This window comes from Engraulis encrasicolus, chromosome 24, assembly GCF_034702125.1.
Source record: "Engraulis encrasicolus isolate BLACKSEA-1 chromosome 24, IST_EnEncr_1.0, whole genome shotgun sequence".
NCBI classification, from domain to species: domain Eukaryota; kingdom Metazoa; phylum Chordata; class Actinopteri; order Clupeiformes; family Engraulidae; genus Engraulis; species Engraulis encrasicolus.
In genome coordinates, this window is record NC_085880.1 from 27,243,546 (window position 1) to 27,259,262 (window position 15,717).

The 15,717-nt window shown below is 44.0% G+C and overlaps 1 protein-coding gene across 1 annotated transcript in view; it reads right to left on the reverse strand.

Moving 5' to 3' along the window:
* Positions 1 to 15,717, reverse strand: part of tet1 (tet methylcytosine dioxygenase 1) — a 47,957-nt gene that overhangs the window by 31,384 nt on the left and 856 nt on the right. Inside the window, exon 2 of the mRNA XM_063191453.1 lies at positions 13,810 to 15,603. Within this exon, the coding sequence (XP_063047523.1) occupies positions 13,810 to 15,486 (1,677 nt within the window). The 5' untranslated portion in view covers positions 15,487 to 15,603. The remainder of the gene's footprint in view (positions 1 to 13,809; positions 15,604 to 15,717) is intronic.

The following is a 15,717-nucleotide window of genomic DNA, read 5'->3' on the forward strand; positions in this document are numbered from 1 at the left end:
ATACATACATTCACACTGCTCACTGTGTTATTTTATTCTCATCTCCTGCTCCCTAGTCACTTTCTGCACCAGATGTTTGTCATGACTTGTCAAAGAGGTTTCTGTATGATGTGGGAGTTGTCATGAAATCGGCCCCTTCCTTAGATAATTCATTATAATTCCAAATCAAGTAGCCAGCATCTGTGTAACTCCATGTGCTAAAATATTCTTTCAGTTGATCTGGCTGCTGCATAGGTGGGCCCAAACTCTAATACCCTAGTCATTTTTGTGCTTAATTTAACCATAGAGATGACAACAAAAGAGTGAGGTGGCGCACACACACTACCCATAGATAGACACATAGATAGACACACACTACCCATCATTAACCAAAAAGTCATCCAAAACTGAAACAATTTCAAAATTGTGTATATTTGAAAAGTTTGATGACATTTCATGAAATACCTTCAATATAAAAAAATAAAAATAGACCAACAATTCATCTTTTATAATGGATAAATATTGGAGCGCAGTGCAGTGCACCTTAGTGAAAAGGGTTAAAACGGAACGACTGCTCAGCTCTGGACCGCTCCTCCTGTATGTTCCCCCCAGCTCCATCATAGAGACTTTAGTGGGCGTTCTACTTTCAGTTTAGCAAGTCGCTCTTCAGAGTGGGAGCAAAGAAACAGCAGCAGTGGAACTTGATATGAATTCCACAAACATTTCCCTAACCGCGGACACGCGGCGACTGGAATAGCGATGCAAACACCACGCGGTTACCGATTTGGACATCCTCGCATATCCTCATTGCGACATTTAGCCTCGTAGAAAACACTCCGTTACTCGCCCGATTTATGTTACATTTAAAACGCATTTCCACCGCTTGCAACTTCACAACACTCGTGCTCACTTCGGATTGCATTAGCATCTGACAGCATCAAATAATACGCCACGAAGCTCGAGGACACTTTGAAGTAGCATATTGTATGAATGCATTCATCATGCATTCATGAAATTATATGCGTTAGCAAACACAAACCTTAACGAGAGGGCATGGCTAACATTAGGAGAGGGAGCATTAGAGCACGAGCAGGCTAGATGACGAGATACAAAGTTTGAAAACAATGTCATTTTAAGACTTACGCTTTCGACGAGTAAACTGGCACCACAGATATAGCTTCCACGCTGCATATTGGTTGATGAAATTTAACAAGTTTCAACTGTACTGCGGTCAGTCACACGCACGGTGGTGGATGGGATGCCTGCCTACAGCCATCGCCATCATCCAGTAGGGGGATCCGAACGATAGGGTCTGCTACCCCGTTGGGCCTGTCATCGAGTGCATTGTTTACCCCAGGCATGACAGTCTCGAAACCTTGTTGCCGCCTTATAGTTATGAAACAATGTTTTTACGGAAGACTGTGCAGGCATCTATATTTTAATACATTGTGTCTGGGTGAAATTTAATGCCAGGCTTTTTCATATTTAATGCCACACCTCAAAAAATAGCTAAATTTAATGCTTTTCACGGCCTTAAATCACATGTTCTAAATTTAATGCTTTTTAATACTTTTTAATGCACCGCGGGGACCCTGCTAACTGTCACACAGTGTTTAACCCTTTGAGGAGCAGTGTCCCCCCCCCCCCTAGTTTTAGAGGTCTGCTCAACCATTCTACTACACAGAAGCTAATGTTAAAAATCTCACCAAGTGGTTGTGACATCATAGTGGGCACTCAGAATGTTGTTAATCAAATATGGTACCCCTCAAAGGGTTGAAAGTACTTCTGTGCCAGACTGAAAATAAGGAGGTCTGGAATTTAATCCCGACTAAGGGGCGCACAGAAACTATAAAAACTGATGTCCTGACTAGGGGGGTCTAAACCCTGCATTGCCTTATTCACTGGACACCTGGGAGTGTTTACATTATCCACCATGTAACCTCTTAACAGACTTGAATGGTACAGTAAGCATTATACTCCAATGACTGAAAATATAGAAAGGAACTTGATTTTACTTGATTGAGGGAACTCCCATGTTTAAAGCAAAAGTGCACACAAGTATAAACCCAAAAAAAAGGAAATTAAGCTTGTGGCTGTGGCTGCTTTAACATATACGTACAGTAAGTTATGTTATGTGCAGAGTTTCTACAGATATCCACAAGTCAAATGTAGGCTCTTACAGTAACACTGTTTCAACCTTTGCTTCAGACCTAAGCTGTAGCGCAGAAAAAAATGCAGTTCATTCTGGGACCAAATACAATCTAGAAGATGCTATATTGACTCGCTAAGTGTTGAATTAGCACTGCATTTTTGACTGTGAGGCAAAGGAAAAAATATGATGAAGGAAAATCTGTATCCCACAATGACCTCGGGGGGTGTGGAGCTCCGCAGACACAGATGTATAATCTCAGTGAAAGGGACTGGGCACGGCAGATGAACGCAGCCCACAGGGCTACTCCTGATGATTGAATGGGTCTGTTGGCGCTGCCGGCTTGTAGCTCTGGCTTTCATATTGTTCATATTTACTACGTGACTCCAGCGCTTTTATATTTCAAATTGGCAAAGGTAGTGTTTTCTAGCACCATGTCAAATATGATTCAAAATCCGTTGTTGTTAATGGCTTTTAAAACTTTAAACAAACTCCTCAGTCACCAAGCCTGAGAGCTGTATCCTTGGACAACCCCATTACACTGTACATGACAAAACAACGGGAGAAAAGAACTGAAAAAAATCTTATCTCGTAATGCAGACATTACAAAGCAAACCAAACCTTGAATTGAACGAACCCATGTGCTCTTATGGTCAACAACACACAAACGTTTTCTAACAGATTTCAAACAGATTTCTTCTCCTTTCTTTGTTTTTTAACAAGCACTGGCTCTCCAAAAATACAGGAAAGATTTTTTTTGAAGCACACGAAACACACTATGACTTAACTTAATCCATGATGACAGTGTCAGAGATACAATCAGTAAAAAACAGGCTGGTCTGTGCAAAACCACTAAATATGATGATAACTTCACTAACCTCAAATAGAGGTCTACAGCAGGGGCGGCAGCCAAACCGGTCATGAAACAGGGAACCATGCCAACTGTCCATGGCAGAGTTACAGGCAAAGGAAATTGAGTTTGCTTTAAAATTACATTCTGTGCTTCTATGGGATGTATTGTTTTGGCCATTTCACTTGAATATTGTATCTTTTTCATATTTTTTGACCATTGCATTTCACATACAATTTACACAAGTGTCAAGGCATATGTCTGTGCAAAACCTGAGCATGGGAGCCTTCAAGTGTACTGCAGATGATGAAGTAGCGCGCTGTACTCTTTCAACTGACTGGCTCAGCCCAGCCATTTAAAATGACACTCTCCTTTTGGTTCCCATGAAAAATACACTCAATCATAAGAAAATGCACATAATGTGTCGTCCAACTCTGAATTTGGATTCATCACGTACAAAGTGGTTATTCTACAGTCTCAGCCCAGGTGCAGCAGTCCAACACACTCACGTCACGCACACTGCATGGAGGCATCACCACTGAGCTTGTGCTTTGATGGGCTTGGCCAGATTCGATATGGAGCAGGTATGTTTTGCTGGTGTAACCAAATGCAACAAGCACATCATACATCCACAGTACATGCAGTGTTAAAAACACTTAAAATAGCCAAATTTAGCACGCACAGTGTTAGGCCTACTCAGATAGTGTTAAATTAACTCTGTACAATTTACTGTGTAGGATTCAGGACACAATAGACACACACCCCTTCTTTCCTTTTTTGCTGAATCAGCATTAAGAGGCATATGCAAGAAGGCAAGAAGACAAGAAGAGAGTGAACACAAAAGGGGAGGATGGGATGGGGGTGGTAGGTGGTCAACTCATACGCTCCAGGGTAGAGAGAGAGAGAGAGAGAGAGAGAGAGAGAGAGAGAGAGAGAGAGAGAGAGAGAGACATTAGATCCCGTTTCAGTTTGCAGGAGAACAGGTCATAAGCCAGAGATTGCTCTGATGGAAACCAGATGTGTGGTATGGCAGCAAAGCCAAGGGGCTGCAGGAGTGCACAAGAGCAGGTCTAGGAGGCGGTGGCAGTGTGTGCTGACATCAGGGGTCAGAGTTCACCTCACGGCTCTGCCCTAACCAATATGGACGCTCATTACTCAGGATCACAGCTCTGGGTTTCTTCTGACACCAGCAGGGGAAACTTGTCTTGTACAGGCATTCTTTGTTAATTAAATCTTGTTCTGGTGTTTCCGTAGCCCATACCACCATCACCTGTCAACGACTAGGCTTGACTTAAATTCTGTCCCAATAGCTGAATGTTTCAGCCCCTTTGGACGGGTATACATCTGGCATCTTTGTATCAGGTTGCAGACACACAATGTACTACAGTATATGAAGCAAATATAACGTTAAATGTAAAGCACCGGACCAAATACAAAATGAAGATAACATAAGCTTACTGCTGTATGTTGAAGTCACATTATGTACACTATGTCCCGTGACTCAAATGGTACACAAGATTCAGTCTATTAACTTAATGAAACGTTATTACAACATACGGTAACCACATATGGTGGGTTACAGTTCACAAGTGTATGGTCCATATGATGGCATGACATGGTCACAATCACAGTTAATTTAACACTTGAAATAGAGCAACACCAACACTACGAGCGTTACATTCCACCCTCTAAGTGTTGTATAAACACTGTGAAATGCACAGTGCAGAACTGTCCTCCTGCCTTCTCCAAATCAAACACAGAATGTCAAATGTCATGAATGAGTAAGTAACAGACTTCATCCATAGTCATACTAAGGCTTATAGAATGTAGACAGGAGCAGCCTGGGCTAGCCCACTGCACAGGATTAAAGGTGCATGGAGTTCACGTTAGCAGGAAGCAGCGGCACTCTGACTAGCCTAGCATTACTAGATTACTATTAACAGACTCCCTTTAAGCTGATTAAGACGGGCCGCATGGCCGCATCAGTTGGAGCAGGAGGGAAGGCTTCAAAAGACATGGGGGAAAGATTGATATCCCAAAAAGCTTCCACTGAATGCATGATTAAATTGCCATGGTTAAGGGTTCTTTTGGTCTTTTAGACTTTATTAGTGACAGGACAGGAGAGAGAGAGAGGAAACGTTTAGGGAGAGAGAGACGGGGAAGTGTCGGAAAAAGGACCCGGGTTAGAATCGAACCCAGGTTGGCCGGGTAGCAGACAAGTGCCCTAACATTAAGCCACGGTAGGGCCGATGGTTAAGGGTTCTTGAGCTGGGCTGTGTTTCATACTTTCATACAGCCACAAAGTATTTAAAGGCCCTTGCTGCATATGAACCAAGAAGGCAGTTTTGCGTTCCATTGTCCATGCACAATTGCATCTCATTAAACCCTGAAAAACCCTGCACCTACTCATAGGCCAGTTTAGCATCTGGGAGAAAAAGAGGCACTGAGAAATGTGTCATGGGAGATGGGACGGCATACACTGTTACAGAGCTCTGCTACAGATCCCACTCATTTCATCACATCATTACTACACAGTAAATGTCAAACATATTAACACCCCTGGATTACAAACGCAAGACCGAAATTCCAACAAAGTGTTCTGCTCCAGGGGCTATAATCCAAAGCAGCAGAGTTTGAATGAGGAGGTCTCTTTTTTCCCTTCCAATTTAAAGTGTTTGATTCTCCGTCCGCCTTTGTTCATCCCCACAAGATATCCATCGTAAGTTTCTTAACCAGAGCTCCGCGGGTGGATTCTATTCACAACAGCAAATCAAGTGGCACGCCTTCAAAGCTAAAGCTCAGATTCTGAATCAGCACATCATGCCTCACAATTGAACAGATGGAAAAGTGCAAAAAGAAGGGAAAAAAACTCAAACGAGTCTTTTGAGTAATTCTAGGCATAGTAATACTTCCAATAATTACAAGAATAAATACTATATAGTATATATTTAACTTGCTCTTTTGATATGATTTGCAGATTTGAAGGTGTGCAATCTTTGTCTTAAGACTTCAAACAAGCTTTGTTTGATATGCTCTTCAGCAAAGGACACAGCTATTATGTGACATTCATCTCAAGAGTTAATTCAACACTTAGAGAGCCAAATTTAACACCCAGCGTTGATCCTACTCCCCTTCTCTTGGAACAACACTACCACAATCTACAGTGCACAATTTGTACTCTATTCAAATGTGTAGGGGCTGGCCTACCTTAAAGTGAAATGTACTCCAGTCTTCCTCAAGAGGCTAATGAAGTCAAGCCTGGCAGCCAACGGCGTTCTCCCGCCTACTCTCATTTTCTCAACGTCCAGACGTTCTCTACCTTCATTTGTAATGTTTACCTAAGCCCGACAGAGAGAGAATTTCAGCTCATTACCACCGCTGCCTCCTAACACACAGTTGGCAACGGAGGCAATATAAATCTTTTTTTAATGTATAATGGTCCGGGGGCCAAAATGCTGAGGGCCCCCTAAATAAATTGCGAGAGGAACATCCTACAGCCCAGAAGATTGGAGACCCACCCTCGGAATGTGGATTTCTGGCATGTCTCTGTGGAAAGCAAGCACTTTGTGTGCTGCGGCACCACGCATGATCATGGTGAATGCTTCTCACAGTGACATTTCACGATTCACACACCCTCTGCTTTACTCCTACCACAGCATCCCACAAGCGCCGCGCCTGGCACGCTCAGACCAGGCACTCCTGAGTTTGTACTGTATGTGTGCGAGAGAGATAGAGTGTGAGTGTGAGTGTGAGAGAGAGGGAGAGAGAGAGAGAGAGAGAGAGAGAGAGAGAGAGAGAGAGAGAGAGAGAGAGAGAGAGAGAGAGAGAGAGAGAGAGAGAGAGAGAGAGAGAGAGAGAGAAATTGTGACTAAGAGAAAGAGTGCTTTGCTCATCAGCCCACTCTTGTCCACTTCAAGATCCTTTAGATCTCTCTCTCTCTCTCTCTTTTTCAACAGGAACATACAACCAACTGTGCTTCTTTTCCCATGCCACAATGAGGATGGGATATCCTACACATGCAACATTTACATCGGTGGTTCAGTCACTACAGTACCGGTTGCTAAAGGTATTTCATTCAGTATTATAAAAGGGCTGTGGGTCAGGTCTCTCTTTCAGTCTGCTTAAACAATAAGCCTCCCAAAAATGACAGTCTTTAAGAGTTATGTGCTCCACCTGCTCTATACAGTCTAGGCTTGTCATATTATCCATGGGAGTCTGATTACAGTCTTTCATACTGAGAGGTAAATGGTACCCCTTGAAAGTATAGAACAGGGGTTCCCAAACTTTACCATGACAAAGCTCCCCACATATACCCATACATTCTAGCCGAGGCCCCCCTTACATGGGTCATGGCATACTATTCTATACTATACATACTATAGACTAAGTCTGTGAGGCCGTGCCCCACATACAACATAATGACGTTAATACAGTCTATTAAATGATTCACTTCGTTTTGTTACACTTTTCCTGCCAACCTGCCGCGGCCCCCCTAGCACCCCCTCAAAGCCCCACAGGGGTCCCCGCCCCCCACTTTGAAAATCACTGGCATGATCAGTGATATTTCTAAAATGATGCGTATGTTTTTTGCACATTTGTTCAACAAAGCTTTCATCTGATATGAATTGACAATAGCAGATCAAGTTTACATTGCCCTTGCCAGTGCACTGTTGTCAACAAACATGTCAAACATAAATCTTATTTTAGCTGAGATGTTTTGGTGAGGTAGCTGTTGTAGCCTCATCATGCGTGCCGTTCCACCAGCGGAACGATGTCCTAATCACCGAAAACACTTCACTACGATAGTCCTGACCGCTGAAATGTTGCGCTGCTGCAATACACGTTGTCCCGATAGAAAAAGTGGGCGTGTATGGGGATAAGGGACAGGGGGGGTGGGTAGTTCATAGGGAGGTCATGCCTATTTGTTCAGGATTTCCTCTCACAGACTCCAGAGTCAGACTGGTAACAGATGAGAACACCACAGCCAGACAGGGACTCAGTACCCCCACCCCCCAACACCCAACACACACACACACACACACACACACACACACACACACACACACACACACACACACACACACACACACACACACACACACACACACACACACACACACACACACACACACGTAACACATGCGCATTTCTATCAGCTCACTGCATGACAGCAAGGCGTTTATCGCAGCTCATGCCTTTATAAGTCATCGGTCCCAATGAATAATTTTCCTCTCTCTCTCTCTCTCTCTCTCTCCCCCCATCTGTTCCTCCAAACGACTAGCGTAGCGTGCGATGGCTGTCTGTACTAGGTAGTCTAGGCTAGCCTAGCGCCTGCCTGCCCTGCCGCATCAGCTACACTGAGGAGACACATGTGTCCAAGGTCAGTGTGATAGGGGGAGCCATGGCAACCAATCACTGCTTTCTGACATGTGGCCATGAGAGTGCCTCCCAGCCTGCCTGCCTGCCTGCCTGCCTCCCAGCCTGCCTGCCTGCCTGCCTGCCTGCCTGCCTGCCTGCCTGCCTGCCTGCCTGCCTGCCTGCCTGCCTGCCTGCCTGCCTGCCTGCCTGCCTGCCTGCCTGCCTCCCAGCCTGCCTGCCTGCCTGCCTGCGTGTGACAAGTGAGTGGAGGGTAAAAGGCTGACTGAAACCAGCCCCAGAAAATAACACACAGTCAGTCAGTCACTCAGCCTGCCCATAATTGAGTAGTGAGTACCAAACCAAATTGTAAATGTACACATTTTTCAGCCCTTACTTGGGTGTGCTGTTTTGTCCAAATGTTCAATTTAAAGCCTGTTGTACAGCCAGCCCAGTATTGATATGACTGGCCTATTAAATGCACAAGTTATGAGGGTTATGCATAATAATGGACCCAATGTTTATTTTTTAACATAAAAAAGTATGTTAAAATATGATCAAGAAAAAAATACATTGGGGAAAAGCTATGATATGATATACCGAATATTACTATAAAATGTATAGATCTTTATTATTATATGCTTTGTACTGTCATATACATTTATTCATGTTGAAGACTCGTTACTTATAACACAGGTCAACAACGCTCTATTGAAAGATTTGAGAATTTACTGTCATGGTGCGTTATGTATGGTGCAATAATCATATCTCCTCTACTCCAAGACAAGACTTATCAATCACTTTGACAATGACCTTCTGTCATTGAGGTCAACCTCACTCACACTCTTCCTGAAAGTTCTTCGAAGGCCTGCAGGTTTAAAAATCAGAAAGATTTCTAGGGAAGAAATGAGACCCACCGATCTTCGCTGCTCTGCTTCACTCAGTATACCAAGAGAAAGAGAAAGTGCTGTCAGGAGCGACTGAATCCAGACCGGCCAGAATACAGTAAGGAAAAGAGAAAAAAAATGTCTCTTTCTTGCCCATTTGGTTAGCCTGGTTTCACTTTTTCCTCTAAGTGCCAAGCAAAGCAAAGCAAAGCAAATCCCCCCACCCTCCTCCTCCACCATTCACGGCGCAAATTTGCAGCCGTCTCGGTTACAGTGGCACACTCAAACGGCACACTCAATTGCACACTAAACGTATAGTATGCCCACAGGAGACCTCACTCCATCCTGCTACCACTGCTACTACTGCTCTCTCTTCATGTGGCTGGGATGGTGAAGCTGGAGAATGTTAAGCTGGTGCCCATGACAAAACTTTTCCAACCATTACCTTACTGCACCTAAAAAAGGATTTTCATACTGTATTTATACATAATAAAATATAACTATTCTACAACATAGCAGTGAGCAGTTGTGGTGTGTGAAAATGCCACCATTACGAGGGGATCCTAAGAGGGAAAATAACATCAAAGACTTAAAAATACTTCAAAAGTACTACGAGGAAAATATAGCAATGTGCTGAATAGATCCTGCCTGCGGTTTAACTTACATATTCAGAATGGTATGTTAGTAGTTCAAAAATAAGAACCACGATGCAAAGATAAACCCATCTGAAGAACCTTGGACCACTAAGTGTTAATATAACTCTTAAATTGTTAAAATAAACCCCATTTCAGATAACATTGGTTCCACTCAAAAACACTGTTAATTGTAACACTATGTTTTTGGTCAGTGTAACATTTTCAGAGTTAATTCGACAGGCTATTATGTAAACATCAAGAGCTGTAGAGTTGAAATTACACTGGCTGGCTACCAGCAAAATTTTACACTGACTATTGACTGGATTTATACGTTTACTAAAAAATGATGACACCATATTTTTTTTACTGTGTATAGCAGTGTATAGTACAGTAGCAGCACCATAAGAGGAGTGTTTTCAGTGCTTACTAATATGGCAGTAATGGTGAGCAACAGGTTAGAGCATGGACTGGAGAAGTATGCATGCTATTCCAGCCCAGAGGGCTGCCATGTGCATGAGCACTGACAAACAAACGCACTGGGATATTCACCCACTTTGACAGCAACTTGCTTTGATGAAGCTTGCAGATAGATCCCCTTCTCTGATCTGCTTTCTTGTGTTTTAAAGTCACAAGTTCAACTTGAATTTGCTTTTATACCACATACTGAACCTATCCAATTGCTTCCAACAGTGAAATATCATGTTGCTTAGCTGTGAGGAAAATATACAGACACACTTCATCATATTTCCAGAATTACACAACTTACTTATTAAGCTTGCAAGAGACCCATCTTTCTGGTCCATTTCTAGTACTTTAAGTAACAGGTTTTTTAATCATATATACTGTATCAAATTGCTCTTAACAGGGAAATGTCATGGGGATTCGCTGTGAGGAAAATACTTTATCATTGACTTCTGACAGTTGAAAGCACACATCTAACTCTATTCATCTAACATGTATCTAAAAGGTGTGTACTAAGTGCATGATATACCGGTTGGGACTGTCATGACTAGTTGTGGTGTGCTGGTGTGGTTTTACTGGTTGTGCACTCTCTCATACCCATTGTGGTTTGTACATGCCAGGACAGGTCTGAAGCATTTACTGGTGATATATGGTGAGGGAACAGCCATTTTGGGGGCTCAATAAATCCTGGTGTCAGTCGCTATTTATCCCTCAAGGGCGACACGAAGCAGTGTGTGATATAAAACAAGACGAAAATACTCACGTGCAAGCCATTGTCATGCTCCACTGTAATTATTGTGCCATAAAAGCAACTGCCTTTGTTAGGTATACGCAAAGTAGATGTTTCATGTAGAACTATTAAGCCTGCATGATCATATTTATAAGAGACACTTGTCTTTTCCCAAAGGGAACTATCCATTTTTTATGCATTGCAGAGCTTCTATTATAACCTGTTGTTACCCAAACGTTAATGACCACATCTTTCTTGATCTATTACTTAAAAATGTAGGTATACACATAGATTCCACCTACGTATGGAACTATTTAGCATGTATGGTCATTCTTATACGGAACATTTGTCTTTCTTTTCATTAACTCTTTCATGCATTTCAAAGCTTCTATTTTAAACTTTCCCAAAGTTACCCTAATGTAAATCACCAAGTATTTGTTGACCAAGTATCTGTCTCTGTAATATCATAGCAATGTTGTTATTGTTACGGTGAAGTTGAATTTTTGTCAGCAGTCAGATCACTGGCCCTCCCACCTGCACCAAAAGGCTACAGACTCTACAGAACACTAAAATGTGCATTGTTTTCACACAGTAATGAACAAGCAAGAAATCTTAATGGCAGTTGTGGGTCTAAAAAAACAGAAGGACAACATGTACCATCCTTTGTTGTTTAAATCAGTGTACGTATACTTCCCCTTCTCTTCCGTTTCCCATTCACTTGCATGCAAACACAGTCGTCCCCCCACAGCAACTACAGTTCAGTATGGACACTTTCCAAAAATCACCCACTCCCTTCCTGAAAGGGAGAACACTCCCAAATGGACTGACAAAAATATCTCTGACGAAAAAAAATAAATCGAGACCACACTTTAAAAAATGACAGATGTGATAGCAGTTGAAGACTGACCTACATTGCAGAGTATCAAATGATACACTCCCAGGGCTGTTTTAATCTAGTCACTATTGCCTGACATACACGTAGGGTATAACCAACTATGTCCAGAACACACACACACACACACACACACACACACACACACACACACACACACACACACACACACACACACACACACACACACACACACACACACACGAAAAAGCCCAGGATAGTGTCTCATAATGACCATGGACTGTCTGCTATCAGAGCAGTTCTGCTTCCTTTACTGACAGAATTTGAGGTGAAAAGTTAGGTAGCCTAGGAACCGTTAACAATAGATCTGTATTGCTGCAGCTGCATACAGTAGGCAGCCATGTCTATGGTTTCAAACACAGCTTGGCGATGAGGACAACTGTTGACCAGGCACATAAAATATGTGGCCCCAACTTCTCTACGGAAACACCAGCATGGTGTGTCTGTTATACACACACTCTTCCTGCTTCCTGTCTGCGGCACCAGTAAGAGTGATCGCGATCCAGGAAGCAAGGACAGAGAAAGATAGAGCCAGGGCTGGGGGAGGTATGTATGGAGTGCTTTAATTCTGTTACACACACACACAGACACACACACACACACACACACACACACACACACACACACACACACACACACACACCACCACCACCACCACCACCACCACCACGTGCGCAACTGACAGCAGCTCATGTGATAGGGCTTTCCCCAAACAACGTGGGTCGTCTGCACACACTCACTCACAGCTATCTAAATACACCGAATGCCAAAACCAGCTGCATGGCATCCACCTACCAAACTCGACTCCCACTCACATTTCCACATGCAAGTTACAAAAACCACCTCAAGATACACACTTGCTATGAGAACTGTCAGCATTGTCAAAAGCTGTGAAAATGCACACATTGCAACCCAATCGATTACCCATCCGTAGAGTTGTATATATGATAATGTTATAACAATAAACTTACAAGCCATGTACAGTAGAGCAGTAAAAAGGACCAGTAGAGTGCAGCGCCGCAACCAAACACTAAAAGCGAAAGTAGAAAACACTACCAACTCTCAGTTCCTTCTAGGAATTCTTTAAAGCAAATGCGAACGCAGACAGGAAACTCTCAAAGCTATGAAATGGGTTTTGATGTTACCAGAAGGTAATAGGCATGGTCCTCTTGGTATAGATCTGCTCAAGATATCTTGGTATAGATCTGCTACTTCTGCACAATGGTAGTTGAATATAGAAGTAACACTGCCTGAATTCCAATCCTAAAGCAATCTGGACAGGTATCCTTAAGGAGGACGAACAACAGATTGCATCACAGTACAAGTAGTAAGACTTGCTCTTACAGTGTATCTAGCTCATTAGATACAGTGGAATAACTGGTTTATAAACTATGTAAGATTAGGTGTTAGAAATGTAAATGTAATAATAGTATCAATACTCCCACCACCTCTATTTCATACACCTCTGGTTATTGACCTTATAAGGTCTGTTCATAGACTTTGAAATTCTATTGAGAGGTGTCATAGAGGAGGAGCAGATGAAACAGAAAGGCAAACCAAAACACAAAGCACGTGCAGGGTCATAACCCTCACAACACGGCCAACTAATGAGGATAATGCTAAGAGGTCACTACTGCAAGAAGCCACAGCTAGCAACCGTAGCCCCATAATGCACGGCGATCCACCAGTGGAACGCTGTAATAGTCAATGAAAAGTTAACTACACAACTGTGACATAACACAGGGCCTTTAGTCATACATTATGACTTGGTCATTACCATTCTGGTAACAGCAAATGTATAATGCCGCATTTTAATGGGTTAAGTCATTTGATAACACAGGTGTCTCACCTTGGCAGTGGAATCCCAAGAACCCGGCATCTTCTTCTTCTTATTCTTGAGTTCCACGCACTTCCTGAGCTTGCAGATCTGGTGGCTGGTCTTGCGGTTGAGGCAGCAGCTACACTGGCCACAGTTGACCATCCGGAGGCACGGCTCGCAGGCCTTACAGCGCCTCCTCTTGGGGCCCCGCTCCCTCGACCCTGGAGCACCTGGGTGGAAGTGTCTCCTACCTCCCTTCGCCTCCTCCGCCTCCTCATCTGCCAGCAGTGGAGAACCGGCACCTAAAACGGCCGCCTTCTGAAAGGCATCAGACTCTGGGCCTGTCTCTGATTCTGTGTCAAAGAAGGAGGACCGCGTACTCTCAGAGCTACCGCTGCTGCTGGTGGTGGTTGGGTTACTATCCAAACAGGGAAAGATGTTTGGCACCGAATCCAGCGGCAGCACCATCTCTGTCTGACAGATTTCTCTGTCTGTCCTACACACTTCTGTGTTTGTGTTTGTGTGAAGTGATAGGGATTCAGAGTCCTCGTCCTCGCATGGTGGCCTGTCCACACGGCCAAGCAGAGCGGGCTGATCTTTGGTGTTTTCATCCACAGTGACACATTGAGGCATGCTGACTTTCACAACAGAAGCACCATTTGCACCATTATCCTCTTGGGGTGGTGACACCTTTGAGGACGCAGACGAAGGACAAGTGGCAACAGGGACAGTCTGAGTTGTTGTTGTTGGTGGTGGGGGGCTTGGGGTGGAAAAGCTAGCACCGCAAGTAGAGGAACATCCTTTTTGTTGAAGCTCAGCACCATGGTTACCAGCCTCAGCAACACTTAACACAGCTTCATTAGGGGGTGATATAGATGGAAACTCCACCGGGCCTGAGGTATCTGCGTTACCCATAGGGTCCTCTTTGGGGACTGACTTTAATGCGTCGTCTTTGTCCTTACCTATGCTTTCAGTGTCTGCTATCTCTTGAGTCGGGGTCCTAATGAGGATAGACTCTGTGGCCTCTCTACTGTCAAGGGACACCAGCTCAGGGTCAGTGGCATCCCCATTGTCAACAGGCACCTGCTCAGATTCTGTAGCCTCACCACTGTCGACAGAGACCTGCTCATCCTTTTTACAAGGGCTAGTAATTGTACGGTCTTGTTCAAGCACACCAAACTCTGACCTCGAACCACAGAGCTGACCCTCACCTTCCCGAGGCAGCATCTTCTCTGTCTGGTGGTGGGGGTCATCGCAAGATTCAATGGGAGCCTTTGCCGTCTCCCTCTGATTCATGCGAGGCGCAGCCTTGGCATTCCTGCCTGTCTTTTTGGGTTTCACATCCTGTAGGTCGCAGTGGGAGAACTTGGAGCCTCTCGAGGACTTTCTTCTGCCCTGAAGGTCCTCGACCAGACCAAACTGTGAGTGCCTGAATCGTGTAGACACTGTTCTGACAGGGGGGACTTTAGTTCTGTCTGGGTAGGCCTGTGAGGCATGGCGGCCTGTCTTGTTAATGGTAGCGCTTTTGGGAGTCTGTGCCTTCACTGAAGCCCTACTTGATACATCTGGTCTCTTTTTCGTTGTTGCACCAGTGGATTTTCCAGTATTGACAAAGTGCCTCTTGGCAGTGGTGGAAATCAACTTTTTATCTTTTTTCTTTATTGCTGTGGCCTGCGACTTTTTGGATTTCCGGGTGGCGAGAGGCATAGCTGAAATTAAGTTGAGCAGGTAGGGACTGGAGCTGGCCTGGATGCATGGGCATCAGACTCAGGACTGACAGCAGGACACACCAGTTGTACACATTCACACTTGCCCATTAACCAGCTGGAAGAGAGAGAGAGATGGGTGGGGGTGAGTAGCTATTACACATGTAGTACAATGCAATACTACTAAACTCAAACGCAATGCAGTCAACGTCGCCAGTGCAAGAGTTCATAA